Here is a 20199-nt window from a genome sequence, read left to right as displayed (position 1 = left end):
TTCCTAATGTCCCAATTATAAATAACGTAAAATAGAAATTGGGGTGATGTTGAAAATGATTTAGTATTAGCTATTTTTAGAGAACTTCACTCTTCAGAATAATGACTCATTTCTTAAGTGTTTGGGTTTCACTATAACCAATATTCAAGATATTAACTCTTTAAGAAAATAAATAACTTCATAAGGCTCAATTCTGAAGCATGTTAGCACTTACCCAGCGGTTCCACCAGTTGGTCAACCAGTCCCATTTTCTTTGCTCTGTCTGCACGAATGCCTCTACCAGTCAGCATCATGTCAAAAGCAGCAGGCACACCCACCTAACAAGCAAGCAAGGATTAGAGCAAAGGTGGAAAAAAATCAGTGACAATTACAATTTACAAATCATCCAACTGAGCAAAATAAATATTAAAATGAGAAAACTCAAACCAGATTTTTATGTTATATATCTATCAACGAAACTTTATATACTGATACACATTTAGGTAAAGTTTAGTTTTAGAAACCTCCGCCTGAAGTTAAAAATGTCTTTATATCTCTTCTTTTAATTCAATATGTAGGATTTCTGTCTTATGGATTGATAAAGTAGAGAAAAAATGTCATGTTTCCTAGAATTGTACATTTATGTCATTCTGAGTTTCTTCTCTATCATTTGTATATTTAAAATTCCTATACCGGAATTAGTAGAGACTGAGAAATCTCATAGTTTTGACAATGTCTTTAGAAAGAATCTTAGACTTAACAAAAAGAGAACTCAACTAGGGCTTTGTATGTAGGTGCTCGAACAGCTTCTAGCTACATTCAAGAACCAACTATAACAAAACAAAAGAAACAGCAATATTTTCTATACACATATAGGCTTATTCATTTTTTCAGTAAATCCTCTTGGCAATTCCTATGAAGGAATGCACACTATTTATTATCAGAAAACAAATACCATAAACTTTCCCATTTTTCTATGTCCAACTCCTATCGACTTCTCTGCAAAGAGTATTTCTGCTGAGTGTTGTTTTCCCTGAAGAACCCACAGTACCAGAGGCTATGAGGTTCAGGGAGTTTGATGTTAGGATTGCTCTGCAGCCCCCAGGTCTGACTGTCCTTCCCTTCTTCTTAAGAATTCAAAAGCCTGATGGGCCTCTTTTGAGTCTATAGAATACAACAGTGAGATCATCCAAATCAGGGGAAAGGTCTGCCTCTTAACAGTTATCATGAAATAAGACCCAGGGATTTGAAAAACTGGGAAGATCATACTGTGCAGAGAAGAACAAATTAAACTGTAAGTTCCAGAAAGCAAGACATGTATCTTATCTATCTCTTCCCTTCTTCAGGGACTAACAAAGGACCCTGATCAATCATTTTGATCAAGGAATTGAAAAAATAAATAAAAAGTAGAATTGAAAAAATAAACAAATATCAGGAATAAAATGTTATTGATCCTATATATTCACATTGTATTTGGTTTCTAATTTTTTTGTGTGTGTGTGGTACGCGGGCCTCTCACTGTTGTGGCCTCTCCCGTTGCGAAGCACAGGCTCCAGACGTGCAGGCTCAGCGGCCATGGCTCTCGGGCCCAGCCGCTCCGCGGCATGTGGGATCTTCCCAGACCGGGGCACGGACCTGTGTGCCCTGCATCGGCAGGCGGACTCTCAACCACTGCGCCTCAAGGGAAGCGCTAAATTTTACTTATTTATTTGTTTATTTATTTATTTTTGGCTGCGTTGGGACTTTTTTGCTGCACGCGGGCTTTCTCTAGTTGCGGCGAGCGGGGGCTGCTCTTTGTTGTGGTGCGCAGGCTTCTCACTGCAGTGGCTTCTCTTGTTGCAGAGCACGGGCTCTAGGTGTGCAGGCTTCAGTAGTTGTGGCACGTGGGCTCAGCAGTTGTGGCTCATGGGCTCTAGAGCGCAGGCTCAGTAGTGTGGCACGCAGGCTTAGTAGTTATGACTCACAGGCTCTAGAGTGTAGGCTCAGTAGTTGTGGCGCATGGGCTTATTAGTTGCTCCGCAGCATGTGGGATCTTCCCGGACCAGGGCTTGAACCTGTGTCTCCTGCATTGGCAGGCAGATTCTTAACCACTGCGCCACCAGGGAAGTCCAGTTTCTAAATTTTACAATGAATACCCATATTATACCTTTTGTACAGAGGAAATAGATCTAAAGGGGCACATAGGACCGAGGTTCTCAAGTTAACATGGGTATCTTAAACTCACCATTTTGGGTAGCCTTTGTGTGCCTCCTGCTCCTGGTAGGATTCCCAGCAAGACTTCAGGGGAACCCAGAACTGTTTTCTTATCTTTTGTTGCTATTCTGTATTGGCATGAAATGGCAAGCTTCAAACAAATGAAAGAAAATTAGAGTGTTAAAAAATGTAAGTTTGTAACATCTTAGGATATGTGAGGGTCTAAATATTACTCATAAAGCAGGAATGTGCCCCCAGAATAAACCGAAATTCCTTAGGCTGGCATTTGATGCTTTCTACAATTTACCTTTCTGGCCTTACTCCATACCTTTCCCCTAAGTTATCAACCTCTTTCTGGGTTGCAGATCTCCTTGAAAATCTGCTGAAAGGTATGGAAGCTCTCAACAGAAAAATGCACACATAATTATATATGCACCCCAGGTTAAGAAACCCTGTGTGATGTAAAGACTCTTCAATCAAGCAGGCCTACTTACGGTGCCCTAATTAGGCTTTGTTTATCCTTGTCTTTGCTCACACCATGCCACATGTGGAATGTTTTCCCACTACTTTCTGGTTAATCAAATTCTGCCTATCTTTTAGGACCAGGCACAGGTTTCCTTAATTAATACACGTGAAAGTGTCTAGTATAGAACCCAGCATGTGATAAATGTTCAATAAATGTTATTTTCTTTTCCCCTCCTTCTTTCTTACATGCTCCAGTTTGGTAAGCATCTCTTCTCTCAAATCTTGTGTTATTTACCATCTTTACTACTCACAAAACACTTGACGAACATTATGCGTTATGTGTCTCAACTAGACTTCAGTAGCTCGACAGCATGCATCACACTTCTCAATCTCTGCCTCGCAAACTTTAACAAGGTTTTTTAGAATTGATAGGGGCCTTAGAGAGCTAGTTCAAAATCTTCTCAGTTTGTAAATGAAAACATGACACTTTGGTTCACTTGCTCTGTGCCATGAGAATAAGGATAAAAACCTATCCAGAAATTTGGTAACTAAAAACAAGGCTGATTCTCCCTCAACTTTTTTTAAGGCAAAATAGTAGCTAAAGGTTTGCAGCAGGTGAATCCCAACAATGAGCTGGACCGTTGTCTCAATGACTTTGGAATAAATCTGTACCTCAAGTCCTCCTCCTAAGCAGGATCCATTGATGGCAGCCACAATAGGCTTTGTGGACTTCTCAACTTTCTCAAACATCCTCTGTGCTTCCTGTGATATTTGTGTTACCTCTTGAGGGGTCGTGCAAGCAGTTAACATGCTGCAGTAAACATGAGAGAAGAGAACCAAAAGAAACCAAAGATAAAACCATAACCTATTTTGTTCAATACTTCATCCACCATATCCTTATCCTATCATATATCAATATTCGGTAGTGAATCTTCAAACACTCAGAAGTTTAAGAATGATTTTGCCTCAGATAGCACTATTATCAGTGATATCATCTCTCGATAAAGAGTGTTAGATTTCTGGATTCAGAGAACATGAAACAAAACATGTTGAATAAATTTGTGTTTGTTTTGGTAACAAATCATTAGATTACAAAGCTCTGTACATGAGCAAATCATCTTCTGGTAAATATTTTCACAAGCAGATTAAATATTTTCACTATCAGGTAGCTTTCGGATTAAACATCAATCAGAATGACAGAAAAAAAGGCTTCTATTACAATAATGTTGTCCTCAATGTCCTTTAATTTCAGTTTGTTTCATTTGCTACTTACTGTTTCTGAACACATTTAAGCTGTGGGTTTTTTACTTTTGACCAAAGACAACTAATTTTCTGTCATTTTATATGCTGGGAGTTGTTCAGCTAGCCTCACACAAGCTACAAGTATTTTCCTATGGATTTAGGTAGCTACTACCAGGTACATCAGTGTCTTACTAGGCTTAAATAACCAAGCTAGAAGAGAAAGCACTTGATGGAGATAACTTTGCTTTTTCTAAAAAATAAACATAAACAAACAGAATATGAATTTCTAATTACTATACATAAAAAAAGAAGGGTATACAATATTGAACAAAGTTTAAAAATATACAAACACCATACATACAAATTACTAAGCCAATAATGCTGGCTATCATTGCCTAAACTGCAAAAAATAATATAACAAATACAACAAATACCCATATTTTGACAGAATTAACAACCGTTAACATTTTAACCCAGTAAACTAATATTAAGGTATCATCTCTCCTTACTTTTGCTTTAAAGAATTTTAAAGAAGTTATATATACGTACATTATATCATTGAAAAAAAAAGAAAATATTAGCTGTATTGGTAAAGTAGCCTTTGACCCCTGAAGTTCTACCAGCCAATTCATTTACCCTGAAACAACCATTTTCATGTTTGTAGTGTATTCCTCAAACCAACTACATATTTGTATCCATAAATAATACAGAGAAGTATTCATGTATGGTTTTTAAATGTTTATATAAACTATAAACAGTATCAAACATTCTGTAACTTGCCTTTTTTTTAACTTAACATTACGTTTTTGAGTTCTAACATTATGCTGTAGATCTAGTTAGTTCCTTTGAATTGTTTTTGTAGTATTTTATCTTGTGAATATTCCACATTTACTTATCTATTTCCCTCATGACTGACGTTTAGCTTGTTTCAAATTCTTCACTATTTTAAAAAAACTACACAGGACTGAACATCCTTATGCATGCACGGGTCCTTAAAACCAAAGGGTGGGATTTCTCTAGCATATATACCTAGAAGAGGTATCACTTGAATATATGATATGTGCATTTTCAGTTTTACTAAATTTTATCAAATTACTCTCCAAAGTGGCTATACCAATTTGCATTCCTACTAGTAATATTTAACTTTCTCATTTTCCCAAGTCCTTGCTAATATATTTTCAAACTTTTAAATGTTTGCTGGTCTGGTGGATGAAAAAAAAGGGCATCTCATTGTTAGTTTATTTTCATTCTACTCAAACATTGCTCCTTGAACTACTACTTCAACTTCTTTAAAGAAAGGCTGTATTCAGTTTTATAAGGTTTAAGCAACAAGTCCTTCTTTTTTATTAACTTTATTAAACTCATGAAAATAACTTTAAAAAAACTTGCAGAGAATATTTACTTCTACCTTCTTTTAAAATGAGAAATGATTAGGCCTAAAAAAACATACCATTAGCCAAGGTAAAAGGCGACTTCAAAGTTCCTAAAACTTACTTGAGATCGGCACCTGCAATGAAGCACCCTGGCTTTGATGAGATAAGGACAGCACTTCTGATTTGATTGCTAGACCAGACTTCATTCATTACTTCTATGAACTCTGAATGCACTTCTTGACCCAGAGTATTCACCTACCAAAGGGAAATACATATAAATCTAAGGGTTTAAATTCGAAGTAATAGATGTGCAAATCACCATCAAATGCTATTTTGATTATAGGAAATACGTTTAACCAGGAGAAATATACTGTTAAAAGAAAGAGACAGGGAAACAAACAAACAAACAACCCAGCAGCTGTCTATTCAGCTGCTTTGGGCAACTGTAAGCACCCCTCCCTCTAAAAATATTTCTATTTAAAGGAGGAACTCGTATTCCTGAGGAGGTCATATTCCTAAGTTTCAATCATATGCAGGCTATAATTAAGTCTACAAACATTTATCAGCATGGAAAAAATTTGTATAATGTTAAGGAAAAAAAAGAAATCAAAATTAGACATATAGGGCTTCCCTGGTGGCGCAGTGGTTGAGAGTCCGCCTGCTGATGCAGGGGACATGGGTTCGTGCCCTGCTCCGGGAAGATCCCACATGCTGCAGAGCGGCTGGGCCCGTGAGCCATGGCCGCTAAGCCTGCGTGTCCGGAGCCTGTGCTCTGCAATGGGAGAGGCCACAACAGTGAGAGGCCCGCATACCGCAAAAAAAAAAAAAAAAAATTAGACATATAGTATGATCTTAATTTTTAGAATATTATTTGCTGAAACTGGATTGAATGCTAAAAGTGGTTATCTTTGGGTTTGGAGCATGAATGATTGTTATTCTCCTCTTTATTGCTTTAAAATGTCCTACTATAGGCATGTTATTTTTGTGTTCAGGAAAAATGGTCAACTTACAAAAAATGTCTTAAGTTTGAACCATTGCTCAGTAAATGCTAAGATTTACTCTAGTGAGGGGGACTGCCTCTTACTTTCCTTAATTTGTGATAGTTGTTAATTGCTTACATCTAGGCCCTCCTACTTCATTGAGGCCTCTGGTAATAAGATTTCTGAAATATGAAATCTTTACACCAACTTTAGGTGAGGGAAAAGCATGAGTTCCTGCAGTAAAGCTCTTCTTGGCAAAAGACTGGATTAATGCTGCATGCTTTTTTGAAGTTGCCAAAAATAAATGAAGCTCCACTTTGAACAGAACTTGATTTCTAATACATGAACTGCACCGGGTCATTCAGGTCCCGTAGGAAACTTAATGACATTTAACCCAGCCAACTTACTATGAATAATGACTTATGTCAGGCAGGTTAAGGAAGCTGATTTAATAACCTCATAGTTAAGATGGGTAGGTCAGTTTTAATTCTTATAAACAAAGCTTATAATTTGCTTCTTATCTAATAAACCACCTTATCATTCTACAGTGTAACAAAAGGATAGTTTTATTAATCCTTGATGTTAATCTGACAACTAAAGTCAACTAGGAGGAATTCTTAAACAAGGACCTCTGCTGAAGAAAACTGCATTCCTTGGGCAATTTCTCAAACTCTAACCATCAAAACTGTAAGTTCATGTGATAGGATTACTGCCAAATTGGTGGATTTCTTTCTTTGCCATTCAGGACTGGATTAATGAATGTAGTGAGTAGAAATAAACTGCAGCAAGTTGAATTAGGTACCTTCGAATTGGGTGAGTTAATTCGAATAACTGCTACGTCCCCTTTGACTCCATAGTTAATATGGGTTCTGGCTAAAAAGAGAAGGAAAATTTATTTGTAAACATGTTTATTGCTAAATAAGTATAAAAAGCAATGTAAGCATGTCAACAAGAAATTAAACTTACTCAGCAAAGCAGAGGACCTTGTAAAGTTGCGGCAAATATAACCTGTAAGAAAAAGATATTTCAAAATTTATTATTTTACAAAACAGAATTTCCATAGTACCTGCTATACATAACAAAGCTGGACTTTATAACAACCACAACAAAACAAAGTGTTCTAAGCCATTATTGTGACCACTGCTGTATCTTTTTGTTTCAATTATCAGGTCAAATGATTATCTGGATACTAAATGTGGTGGGTGGAAGAATGGCCTCTCAAGGATGCCCATGTCCCCAGAAACCCAGTATGTTAGGTTATATGGCAAAGGGAAATAAAGGCTGCAAATGGAATTAAGGTGGCTAATTAGCTGACCTTAATACAGGGTGATTAGCCTGGATTATTCAGGTACACCCCATGAAATTACAAAGGAGGAGAAAGGCAAAAGAACCAGAGACGGCAGCACGAGAACTCATTTTGCCGGCTTTGAAGAAGTCAAGGAATGCAGGCAGCCTCTGGAAGCTAGAAAAGGCAACGAAATGGATTTTCCCTTAGAGCATCCAGAATGAACACAGCCCTGCCAACACCTTTGATTTTAACCCAGTGAGACTCATTTCTGACATCCGTAACTGTAAGATAATAAATTTCTATTGTTTCAGACACTAAGCTTGTGGAAATTTAGGGCCACAATAGGAAACAAATACACTAAGAAAGAAGTAATCTACAAGCGATCCATAATGTTAGTTCCAAATGTATTCCAAATATATCTCAAGCATGTTCTCCAGCCAGGTCCTCTTGCATTTCTATGGAGAGATGGACTTTCCAGTGTCATGAAAAATAAAATCAAGGGGCTTTAGAGGCTCCATGTTTCTCTCTATCCGGCAGTTCTTTAAAGGAGGGGAAGCGAAGGCACAGGAAAAAGCAGCTTTATACTGCTTTCAAAGGCAAAACAACATACTATTTAAAAAAAAAACAACTAGATGGCACCAGAACCAGAGTGGGGTGATCGCTGGTTCTGTCTGCATTTGTTTTTCTTTAAGCAATCCAAGTCAGCCCTCATGGTGCAAAGACAAAGGACCCGAGAGTCCAAAGCCGTGGGTTCGACCATCAAGTTTATTATTTACTAGTTGTATGACCATGTACAAGTCTCTCAGAGCATTTCAGTGTTCTTATAAAGATAGAGTAAAAGTGATGTAATGATTATAGAAGTACCTATAAGTCAAAGTCCTACACCAAAGTAAATTAAGATAAGAGAAGCCAGCCATCTCCTCAATCTCCAGTGCCTCTACTTCACTAACGATATACTTCCCTTTGCTTTTCCATCATTTGAGATCTGTGTCATCTGTATTTGTGACTCTTCCTTCTTTATATCTGTATCATGGCTCCACAAAGCCTTATCTTGAGATTCTGTCTACAAGGATCTTTGCCTTCCCTGCCCAAATTTTATCTTTATTACTCACTGTTTTGTTCTCTAATCGTTGCATCTGTAGCAGGTGTTTCCCCCAACTAAACTGTAATCTCCTCCAACATCATCTCATAGTCATTTATATTCCCCAACAAAAATCTAGTGTGGCCTAGAGTGAACAGAAAGACAAAAATCCCTGTCTTTGTGGAGGAGGTGAAAACAGGCCTGGCATAGAAAGGAGTTTCCCTATGAAGTAGAAATTCTGTGGGAGGGGAGCCAGATAATAGGCAATTCTAGCTAGAACAGGGTAAACTGAATTAGTGAGAAGGAACTGATCAGGAATGCAGGGTGGGAGAAGATGGGGTGGAAAGACAGATAAAAGACAATAAAAATAAATATGAAAATAAGTATGTTAGAAGATAAGTGCCTAAGGAAAAAAGAAAACAGAGCAGGTGAAGGGGCTTGGACGTGGGTTGTAATTCTGAAGACCAAATATTTGAGACAACAGGTTTGAGCTCATTAGCTTATAAACCATAAACTCTCATCCACTAACCTACCTTCCCCCCCCCATATAGACATACACAAAACCTCCTCTAAATCAATAGAGACAAGAAACAAAGAAAAAACCAGCAAATGTACAAACATGTCTGGAAAACAATTTCAAACCACAGTCAACTAAATCAAGTTGAAGTACTCAGTAGCTTTGCTTTTGGAATCCAGCCTTCCTCACTTCCTAATTAGGAGAGCTTACTTTAGAGCAGCGGTCCCCAACCTTCTGGGCCCCAGGGACAGGTTTCATGGAAGACAATTTTTCTACGGACCGGTGGGGGTGTGGGGTGGGGGATGGTTCAGGCGGCACTCGCCTGCAGCCCCGGGGGTTGGGGACCCCTGCGGTAGAGCAGCTGGGTGAACTTTAGCCTATATTTCCTGTGCCAGCAAAAGAGAGAGAAACCTCTGGCCTACTTTGTAATCATTTAAATAATTTAACTCGAGAAGATACCTACAAGATCGAAGACTACAGCAGTGCAGAGAGCTGGATTACTGCTAACACAAATTTCAAATATGAAAGTGTTACTTTTGTTGTAACAATCAACAGCTTTTCTCAATATTTAGTACCGGGGGAAGGGACAGGATTAAGGAAGTGAGAGTCAAATTTAAATATACACCATCTACTAAGGTATTTGCCTCCAATTCTTTTCCTGTGAAATTATTCTACCACTTAGGTAATCAGGAATTTGAATTTAGAGTAAGAGTGGGAAATAAACAAGATATTTTGGTCAAGATGTGATTTTCATTTGATAGTCATACTCAGAATTGTAGCACTCAGGCAGGAATGGGTCAAAACTTCAAGAAATACAAAGCAGCATCAAGAGATTTTAATCATCCATCATTAAACGTCATAATCTCATTAAATGTTTGGCAATGCCTTGGCATAGACTTTCAGTTAGGGTTAGGGTTAGGGTTAGGGTTAGTCTGTTGAGTCTAAATGGCAATCCAGGTGTGCAGGTAATTTTAAATTCACTTTCTAGACTTTTTTTCAAAATTTATACATTGCTACTAAAAGGAGCAATAGCTATAATAAGCTATATTTTTTAATTTTTAAAATTAATTTTTATTGGAGTATAGTTGATTTACCATGTTGTGTTAGTTTCTGCTGTACAGCAAAGTGAATCAGTTATACATATACATATATCCACTCTTTTTTAGATTCTATTCCCATATAGGTCATTACAGAGTATTGAGTAGAGTTCCCCTGTGCTATACAGTAGGTTCTTATTAGTTATCTATTTTATATATGGTAGTGTGTATATGTCAATCCCAATCTCCCAATTTAACCCTCCTTCCCCAAGCCATATTTTCTTATAGATTAAAACACAATGCAAAATATATACACACATGTGTGTATATATATTTCTATAAAAAAACATAGAAAAACTAGGCTTGTAATCTTTTATCACATGTAAAATGTAAAAATTACTTTAAAAAAGTCTCATATCTGTATCAATAGAATCATAGTTCTTCAGGGCAGGAAAGAGTTATAACAGCTAACGTTTATTAACGTTAACAGTAGCACTTACTCCACGAAAAACTGCTTTACACCTAAAATAACTCCTTTAAAGCTCACAAGGTGGTATTATTCCCCATTTCACAAATGAGAAAACAGACACAGAAATTACTTGCCCAAGGTCACCAGAGGGTAAAAGGCAGAGCTAGATTCAAACCCAGAAGTCAGACTCCAAATTTAATGCTTTTAATTGCATTACCTTAAAATCAATGGAGGGGAAGCTCAAAAATATACATTTGATATTTTTAAAGTGTTAAACCAAAAATGTGGAAAACAGACAAACTGTCAGGTCACATGACCAAATGCTAACAGTAGGTATGTGAGTAGTAAGGGAATGGGTGATTCTTTTTTTCTTAATCCCTTTCCCCAGTCTTCACAGCATTTCAATTTTCTGTAATCTTATGATTGATGCGCGCGCACACACACACAAAGCAGTCCTGTGGAGACTAAAAACATTGGTCGAAATAAGAAAGCAGAAGAGATTCAATCATTCGAAATTAGTCCCTTACAGTAAAGGGAGATTCCAGGCACTCCTCCAAAAACAGCATGCGGTATTACCCCGGGGGGTTCAGAAGGAGGAAGGCATATTATAAATTATATTTCTAATTAAGTAACCGATATTAAGTACAACATGCAATAAAAAGTCGCATTTCACCTTAAGATTTGAGATGAAAGGAAAATGCTTGATTTTCCACAGTCACCCACTTTAACTTTCACCGCCAGTTTGAAGACAAAAAGACAATATAGCTAATACAAGCTAACTGGGTATCGTCAGAAACAAGGGTAGAAATAGTTGTAAAATTATCTAACACCTTGCTCCTTAAGAAAGAGAGTATCTGCGTAATTTTAAAAAAATGCTTCTTCTAGCAAATTGCAGAACCTACCCCTTGAAAATCAATATATTATACGTTCATACTGGGATTATCGGAACTGCAAGAGTTGAGCTTCCTATTGAAGTGTGGTAATAGGTACAAAAAAGGTTTTGGGGAAAAGGGGCAGGGAATGGCAGTAATTTGCAAGGCTGGTTAATTTCACACAAGGTTTTAAGATGCCTCTTGTTACAGGCAAGGTGCAATGGAGCCACAAAGATGTGACAGACTGGACTGTCCTAGTCCTCCTAGTCCTCCCAATCTCGTAGGAACAGGCTCAAGGCCATCATTAAATGAAATGAGGAGACCAGCGGAAAGTGCCAGACCGGGTGGACAGGGCTCAGAAACGTTAGGGCTTATGGAGCCCGAAATCGCTGCAGGACTCATGAGAGAGGAAATGTCAGTCCCTGCGCCAGGGAACAAGAGACCAGATCCCAGAGCAGCATCCCTCCCCCTTATCCAGGGCTGCGACCCTGGGCCGGGGCAGGGAGGTGGCAGCGATGGGGAGACGAGGCTCCGGGGAAGCTCGGGTCTCCGTCGCAGTTCTGCCCGGGGCTGTTGGGCGCCCTCAACCAGGCCTCACCTGGGCAACGGAGCATCCTGGAGGCAGTGAAGCGGCTGAGGCTGCCAACTGCCCGGGAAGCCACCATCTTGAGCAGAAGAGGACGAAAGTGGAAGGCGCTTCAAGTCGGGGGAGCCAAGCAGAGGACTTTTCTTTCCGTAGTCTGGCTCTGGCCAGGTGCCCGATGTACTGCCTGACTAAAACCGCTATGGCGAGCTGCCGCCGGTTCCTTAACCTCGCCCTTTGCTTCTGGCTAACCTGGCGGAAAGGACACCTTCTCCGCGGGGAGGAAGGAAGGTCAGGGAAGAGAGGGACAGCGTTCACGGATTTTCCAGTCAGGCAGCCGGAGGGCAGCCCGGAAGGCCTGCGAAGCCCGCGGAGCCGGTGGGAAGGTTGAAGGGTCCTTTCTCGGCAGGGCCCGCCCCTTGATCCAGTCGGGGCCCGTCGCTCGGATCCAAACCTTGCTGGCAGCTGGAGTCTGAGCCCACGCGAGCTAAGGTGAGACGGCGCGTGCCCTCGGCTTTCCGCCTGGCCTTTCCCCGGCGAGTTCTGCACTTCCTTTCCCACCTACTACGCCCGCGGCCTTCTCCTCTCCCTGGGGCTGTGGAGTTCGAGGGAGCGGAAGGAAGCTTCTCAATGGGGCTCTCCCGTACTAGTGCAATTTGGGCAGTAATTTGGCCTAGCCTTCGGTTTGTAGCTCAGAGCAGCGGTGTCGCCTGTGTCTTTTAATTTATCATCGCATGTTAACGAACTGTTGGCTTGTGTTTGTGTCGGTTTAAAGCGCTGGCCTGTGTTCCAGTGTTGTTGTTTCACCTGCTTTGCCTGGAGCCAGGCCGGCGGCAATAGAGATTCGGTACAGGGCCCGGGGTTTACCCCTTTTATGTTACCGAGGGTGGGTCTCGGTCGTGTGGCTTTTTCGGGACTCGAATGTGGGAGGAGCTGAGACATGCCTGTGTCCCGCTCCGAGATCCAGGGCTCAAGATTATTTTCTAATCCGGAGGGGACCCGGAGATCATCCGGTCATTCATCATCCCCTTCACTTTATCGGTGAAGCCCATGAATCAGGGTGAATGAGTTTACCCATGGCCGCAGGTGGTAGAAATAGGCCTAGAGGTCTGTTAACTTCTAGTCAAGAGCTCTGCATTGCCTGAAAGCTGTTTTTGTGCTGGAAAGATAGGCTTGAGTCCTGGAATCAAGTGATTGACTACAAAAAGTAATGTTGAGGGCCCTCTAGGCCCTTTCACCATCCTCTCATTTAATCTTCACGATCCCAAAATTGTTATTTACATTTTGTAGATGAAGTTTGGGAGGCTCGGAGATTATGTAAATTTTCTGGTAGGTGGCAGAGTCAGGATTCGGCCATAAATTTAAGTCTCACTGTTCACCGGATTGACTGTTCCGCAGGAGAGGGAGCAGGAAGAGGCAGGGGTAAATGGCAGGGAAGTTGAGACTGAATTGAGGAGTATGGAAAGAAAGAAGAGAGGTTTCTGTTTAAAGTTCAAGTCAAATAGTGAATCCCCCATCACTGTGAACACCTTAAGCAGAAACTGCATGAGCAGTGATCTCTTAATTTGCAGAAAGGATTCTTTATGACCTCCAAAGGCCCTCCATCTCATAAGGTTTTTACAGTTCAAAGCTTGCCTCCTGCCCACATAATGCTCTTTCTGCATCTAATTCGGTGTAGCACTTACTGTTTAGATCAAGAGTGGCAAACTTTTTCTGTAAAGGGCCAGATAGTAAAGAGTTTAGGTTTCACAACCCACATTGATCTCCGTCACATATTCCTTGTTTTGTTTTGCTCTACAACTTTTTAAAAATGTAAAATCTGTTGTTAGCTAGAGACCCATGGGTTGAAGTTTGCCATCCCCTGATTTAGGTCACGCTTTTGGCTCTTGATTTTTTTGTTTCCTGTATTCTGAGCAAAATCATAAGCTCCATCAAGGGCAGAAATGTTATGCTTCTCACTGTGTCTTACATAAAGGGTAACTAAATACATTTATACCATCACCCACTAAAATTAATAGCAAACACATGTATAACCCTTACTATGTATCAGGCACTGTTCTAAGTGCCATATATATATATATATATATATATATATATACACACACACACACACACACCTCACAACAACCTATGAAGTAGGTACTTTAATTATCTACAGTTTACAGGTGCATCTTACAGATGAATTATCTACATCTTACTCCTAAAACAGAGAAAGAAAATGGCCTTTGGAGGTCATCAAGAATCCTTTTTGCAAATTAAGTAGCTTGCTTAAGGTCATACAGCTAGGGTACAGCCAGGATTTGGATTGGGCGGTTTGCCTTTAGTGTTTGTGCTATTAAGGATATTGTGGACTGTGTCTTAATGACACTGTAATAATGAGCTGTTAGAGCCACTCCATCTTGCTTTCATTACTTGTTTAGCCCCTTCTTCATGTTACTTGCTCCTAGGTTCCTGCAACTTCATGCATCTTTCTATAGTTGCACACCCTACTCAAGCCTACCCAGGCTCCCCAAATCCTTGAGTCAAAATGTATTTCCTAAAGCTTAAAGCGGATGACAATAACTAGGTCATATATTGCTTAGTCCTTCTTTCTTTTGAAATCTGTCTCTACTTTTTATTAATTTTTGATGGGATGTATATTCTATTTAATTTTTTTCCCAGAAACTTCAGGAAGTCTAAAGAAAATAACTATACCAATAACTCCACCACCCAAAGATAACTACTGTTAACATTTGCTTTGTATTTTTCTGGACTTTTTAAATGCATTTGTATGTTTTCATCTATCTATCAAGATACTAGTATATGCAGATTTTCTATATAACTAGAATTATACTGTACATTAAAAATAAGATGCTCATTGTAAAAAAAATTTTAAGAAGACAGAAGAATATAAAATGACAGTCCCTCTTTATCTCTTCCGTATATAGATTCAGCTTTATGGATTTTCGTCTCTTTCTGTCATAAAATGGAGTCTTACTATATATATATTATTCTGCAGTCTGCTTTTTCATTTAATATATGTTGTGGACATCTTTGCATGTCATTATATACATGTATGTCATTATGTTTCATTTTTCTTTACAAACTGCTGAACAGTATTCCATGGTATGTTTGTAATATTATAATTTATTTAACCATTTCCTCCTGTATGCATCTACATCTTGAGTATTTCTATTGGCTAGAGATCTATGATTGCTACATACACAACTTGAATATTTCTGTTGCTTAAAGACCAATAAGAAGAATTACTAGGCTCAGAAATTCACAATTCAGAATCTGAGAGAGAAATAAAAATTGCCTCCCAAAAAGGCCTTACCAATTATACTTTTATCAACTGTATATGGAAGTGCTTAAATAAATCCATTCTCACAAGAATTGTGTGCTAACCATATTTTTAATTTTTGCCACTTAATAACCCCAAAATGACCTTGTTTTAATTAAAAAAAAATTTTATTGTTAGTGAGGTTGAACATTTAAATTTTTATTTATTTGACATTTTTTTTCTTCTGTGAATTGCTCATTTTTCCTTTTGGTCATGTTTCAGGAAGGAGCCTTCCAGCTGCAAATAACAGAAAATTAAACTTAAATTGGCTTAATAAAGGGGATTTGTTGACTCACAGAACGGAAAAGCACAGTGGGAGGGTGGGTTTCAGATACGATTCAATCAGGGCTCTAGTTTCTTTTTTCTGAATTTTCAGCTCTGTCCTCCTTTGAGACCAGCTCTACCCTTACACTAGCTTTTATCATGTTTGCAAACTGCTCTAGCCATGCCAAGCCTCAGAAGGAAAGAGTATGTTCCAGAATTCCAGGCAGAAGACTTGAATGTCAGACTGACTAAGACCATCCCTAAATCGATACCAGTGGTCAAGGCAATACCATGCACGATTATTTTAGGCCTTGGTTGCCTGAACCAAAGAGAATGAGATTATTCTGATTGGTTTAAACCCTGGAGTTGAGCTGGATTCAGTCCCATGTAAACCACGTGTGGCAACTACATAATGGTGTGAAATGGATATTGGGGTGAAAACCACAGATTCCATTATAGATTGCTTCTCTTTTTCCTGTAATTTGTAGAAGTTCTTTATGGAGTATGGGATTTAGCCCTTTGTTTTCCATGTTACAAATACTTTCTCTGAATCTATTGTTTGCCTTTTAACTTTATTTTAGTGTCTTTTGCTATGTAGATATTTTAAATGCTTCTTTAATCAGTTCTTTTAGTTATTCTTTTCCATTATGGCCTCTAGGTTTTATACCATATGTTGGAAGCCTTTCCCCAAGATTATAAAAATATTCTCTGATATATTCTTGTAGTAAGCTAGAAAAATATATATTTAGATTAATGCATCTGTAATTTGTACTTATAGTGTGAGCTATGGATCTAATTTTTTTTCAAATGGTTAGCCATTTTCCCAACAAATCTATTGAGTAATTCACCTTTCTCCCACTTATTTGAAATGTTATCTTTATTACATACTAAATGCTCATACACATGAGTATGCTTCTGAACTTGCTACATCCTGTTCTGTTGATTAGTTTCATTTATTACTGTGCCAGAATTGAACTGTTTAATTACTGGTACTTTATAGAAAGTTTTGATATCTGTTAGAGCAAGGTCCCCCTTTTTTTCAATCAATATTTTCTTGACTAGTTTCATGAATTTTATTTCAAGAGGAACTTTACTTATGGGGATTTATATTCCAGACTCAAGTGGCATCAAATGTAGCTTCTGGAAAAGTGGTGCCCATCTCATGGGCCAATTTGTGTCTCCAGGGCCAGAGTCCCTTGAGTATACCTAGGCTGGTAAGCCTAGAGGTTGGACTCCTCCATCTCTTTCCAATCCATATATTTGGTAAATGTGGTTTTTTTTTCTTTTTGGAAGCCACAGGGCATCTGTTTTTAGTCAATGATGACCTAAGAAAAGTTAAACAAGGCTTTTATATTGGCTGTTGCTGTGTAACAAATTAGTCCAAAATTTAGCAGCTTAAAACAGTAAAAATTGATTATCTCATACAGTTTCTGACGGTCAGGAATTTGGGGGCAAATTAGCTGGGTCGTTCTGACTTTGACTTTCTCATGAGGTTGCAGTCAGAATGCTGGCGAGGGCTATAGTCATCTGAAAGCTTGTCTGCGCTAGAGGATTCACTTCCAAGCTCAGTCACATGGCTGTTGGCAGGAGATGTCAGTTCCTCATCACCAGAGCCTCTTCATCGGGCTGCTCCTGCGGTGCCAGCTGGCTTCCCCTAGACCGAGTGATCTGAGAGACGGACCAAGACGGGAGCTGCAGGATCTCTTAACAGCCTAATCTCGAAAGTGACATCTCATCATTGCTGATGTATTCTTTTGTTACACAGACCAACTATGTAAATAAGAATTCAGGGAAGTGGAATTACTGATCAAAAGTTAGGTGCAGTTGCAGTTTTTTGACAGTTACAATAATTGCCAAATTGCCCTCCATAGTGATGCACCTGTGGAGGTGCCATCAGTTTACACCCTCAGCAGCAGTGTATGAGAGAGCCTGTGTGTGCAGGCTCCCACATGATGAATACCAGCCCTTAAGTCAAATATTATACCTCGGTGCCGTTTTAATTTGTATTTCCCTTATGAATGAGATTGAACATCTTTTCATGTATCTAAGAGCCATTTGTATTGATATTTCTGTTTCTGTGAACGGTTTGTTCATATCCTTTGCCAATTTTTTTCTTACTGATTTGTAGGAACTCATTTTTGGGAATTTAGGGAAGTATTTAATATATTTTATATATTTTAACATAGAGGGGTTTATATTTTTATTATTTTGAAATAATATCAAGCTTATAAAAAAGTAGCAAGTGCAGTGTATGAACTTCTTTTTCTTACAGCAGTTAAGATGTGATACTGCACTATCTCTGAATACTTTAGTGTGTATCCCCTTCAAATACAAACATTCCATAAGGCATTCTGCATAATCACAATACAACCATCAAAATCAGGAAGTTCACATTGGTAGCTTCATGATCATGTCCAGCAGGCTCTACTCCTTTGGCCCTAGAGAAAAGCGTAAACTCTGGAGCTAGACTATCTGGCTTCAAATCACAGCTCTGCCTCTTACTAGTCTTTCAATCCCTGTATGCCTCCGTTTCTCATCTCTTACGAAGGGTGTAATAATCATGCGTACTTCATAGGTCCTTGTGAGGATTAGATGGGTTACTGCTTAGATTAGTGGTTTGTATACTATGTCAGTGTAGCTATTATATTATTAGAGGAAGGGTAGTTGGTAATAGAGTAAATTTTAAAGTATTTTATAGTAGTCATGGATGAGATATCAGAGATCATAGACTACACTCTAAGCTACAAATTGTTCAAATAACCCAGAAAGTCTTTTTGTTCTTCTCTTTTTAGATTTAAGAATGACTTCCCTCTTGACTTACACTTTAAAATATCTTCCCAGTACATCACAATGGACCCTCAGATTTTGTAAGTTTCATTTCTTTCTTTTTAAGATTAGATTTGGTTGTGTAAGCATCTTGCACAGACATGGAATTGTACTGCTTTTTGTAAACACTTTATTTTGTCTTCCAGCTATGAGACCTCTGAGCTGTTCCTCCCAGTTACGAGCTGCCGCAGGTACAGTAATTTGTAAAAAAAAGAAAGAAAGAAAAAAAAAGTCTGATTTAGAAGTTAGATTCTAGAATCTAAATTTGTGAATTTTGAATAAAAACCAAAACTAGTTTGCTAACTCTCCCTTCTGTTGAGCAACATGAACATCACTGTTGCCTTTAAATTAAAACAATATAGGACCAATCAGTAACAACAGTACATGGTGTAGGGTGGGCTCGAGGATGTTGACAGGAGGCTGCTTTCTGGGATATGGAGCCTGATGGAGTCACGCAGGTTCCATGAACCTTACTGGTCAGTTTAATCAGCTACTGGCTGTCAGTCCTAGAGATGATTAGCGTACAAACACTCTGGAGACTGCTGTGGAGCCAAAAGGTAACTTTTCAAACTTTCAGTGACAGGCTTCTCTGTTAATGAATATCCTCTTAGTCCATGTGCAAGAGGATGTGTGCATGAAATAGGTGTGACTGTGGAACCAGTTAATAACAGAAGGTTGTTCAGTCAGTATGAAATGAAAAAGGAAGGAAATTTGTTGATTTTATATGGTCTTTTAGACCCTTGGTAAAGACTTCTTCACTGTTGAATACATACTTTTGCAGAACCTACTGTAGGTATGTATCTTCACTGTCCAGTGCTAAAAATCCCCAGACAGGTTCTCCTTGCCTGGGTCCTGTATTGACTATGACTTCTGATTTTGGTTTTATTATGGTGTTTCTACTTGAATAATAGCTTAATAGAAAAAGCGTCTTACTAGGATTCAGAAGACCTCTGCTCTGTTCCAGTTCTACTTCTTTCTGGGCAGTTTGGCCTTGAACCGATCACTTTACTTCCCTGTGCTTTAGTTTCTTTATCTAAAAAAGAATAATAATTTTAGTCTTGTTAACCTCAAGTAGTTATGAAGATATTTCATAGCACTTTGAAAACTATAAACTCAATATTTAAGTACAAGGTAGGAATTCCCTGGAGGTCCAGTGGTTAGGACTCTGTGCTTCCACTGCGGGGGGTATGGGTTCGATCTCTGGTTGGGGAATTAAGATCCCGCATATCACGTGGCTCGGCCAAAAAAAAAAAATATATATATATATATATATATATATGTACAAGATGATATTTTTATATTGTTTTACTTAAGTATATTACCAGGGGTCTGTTGCCTAATCTCACCTAGAAAAGTTTCACGTTGCCATGTAACAAATATATTTTCTGTGGCCTCTAAATTCTAATTAGAATATAGATTTGTGTAGGCTCACAAAGAATAATTCCTTTCTATCTCATTTCACCTTTTCCCTAATTCTAATGTTCACCCAGGACTTTGCAGTCAGACAGATAGATCTGATTCTTTGCCAACCAGAAGAAGGTCACATTGCATACCAACAGAGGGAAGGCATTTTTGTGGCACATAGAGTATTCTATTTCATATTGCTCTTAAAGTGTTTTGTGTTTCTGTCTCCCCAACTATGTTGTGAGCCCTTCTGAGACTTAAGCCTTTTAGAGTCCCTGGTGTCTAACACTGTCCTAGCGATTTC

At 38.7% G+C, this 20199-nt stretch overlaps 2 protein-coding genes across 4 annotated transcripts in view; one reads left to right on the top strand and one right to left on the bottom strand.

The window, feature by feature from the left end:
• Nucleotides 1–12300, bottom strand: part of HADHA (hydroxyacyl-CoA dehydrogenase trifunctional multienzyme complex subunit alpha) — a 54325-nt gene extending 42025 nt beyond the window's left edge. The window contains exons 1-7 of the mRNA XM_019943109.3: nt 12095–12300; nt 7199–7240; nt 7035–7105; nt 5374–5507; nt 3310–3448; nt 2204–2323; nt 215–317 (exon numbers count right to left, since the gene is read on the bottom strand). Coding sequence (XP_019798668.2) covers nt 215–317; nt 2204–2323; nt 3310–3448; nt 5374–5507; nt 7035–7105; nt 7199–7240; nt 12095–12161 — 676 coding nt within the window. The 5' untranslated portion in view covers nt 12162–12300. The remainder of the gene's footprint in view (nt 1–214; nt 318–2203; nt 2324–3309; nt 3449–5373; nt 5508–7034; nt 7106–7198; nt 7241–12094) is intronic.
• Nucleotides 12301–12434: 134 nt separating this feature from the next.
• The window catches only part of HADHB (hydroxyacyl-CoA dehydrogenase trifunctional multienzyme complex subunit beta), a 36308-nt gene continuing 28543 nt past the window's right edge, over nt 12435–20199 (top strand). For 2 of the 3 annotated variants that reach the window (XM_019943110.3, XM_033838908.2), the window contains exons 1-3: nt 12435–12571; nt 18458–18532; nt 18638–18682. In XM_019943110.3, the coding sequence (XP_019798669.1) occupies nt 18466–18532; nt 18638–18682 (112 nt within the window). In that variant the 5' untranslated portion in view covers nt 12435–12571; nt 18458–18465. Of the gene's footprint in view, nt 12572–18457; nt 18533–18637; nt 18683–20199 lie in introns of those variants that run through there. The other variant, XM_033838909.2, reaches the window with a different exon arrangement.

This window comes from Tursiops truncatus, chromosome 14 (genome assembly GCF_011762595.2).
Source record: "Tursiops truncatus isolate mTurTru1 chromosome 14, mTurTru1.mat.Y, whole genome shotgun sequence".
Taxonomy (NCBI): Eukaryota; Metazoa; Chordata; class Mammalia; order Artiodactyla; family Delphinidae; genus Tursiops; species Tursiops truncatus.
This window is presented reverse-complemented; position numbering and strand designations above follow the sequence as displayed.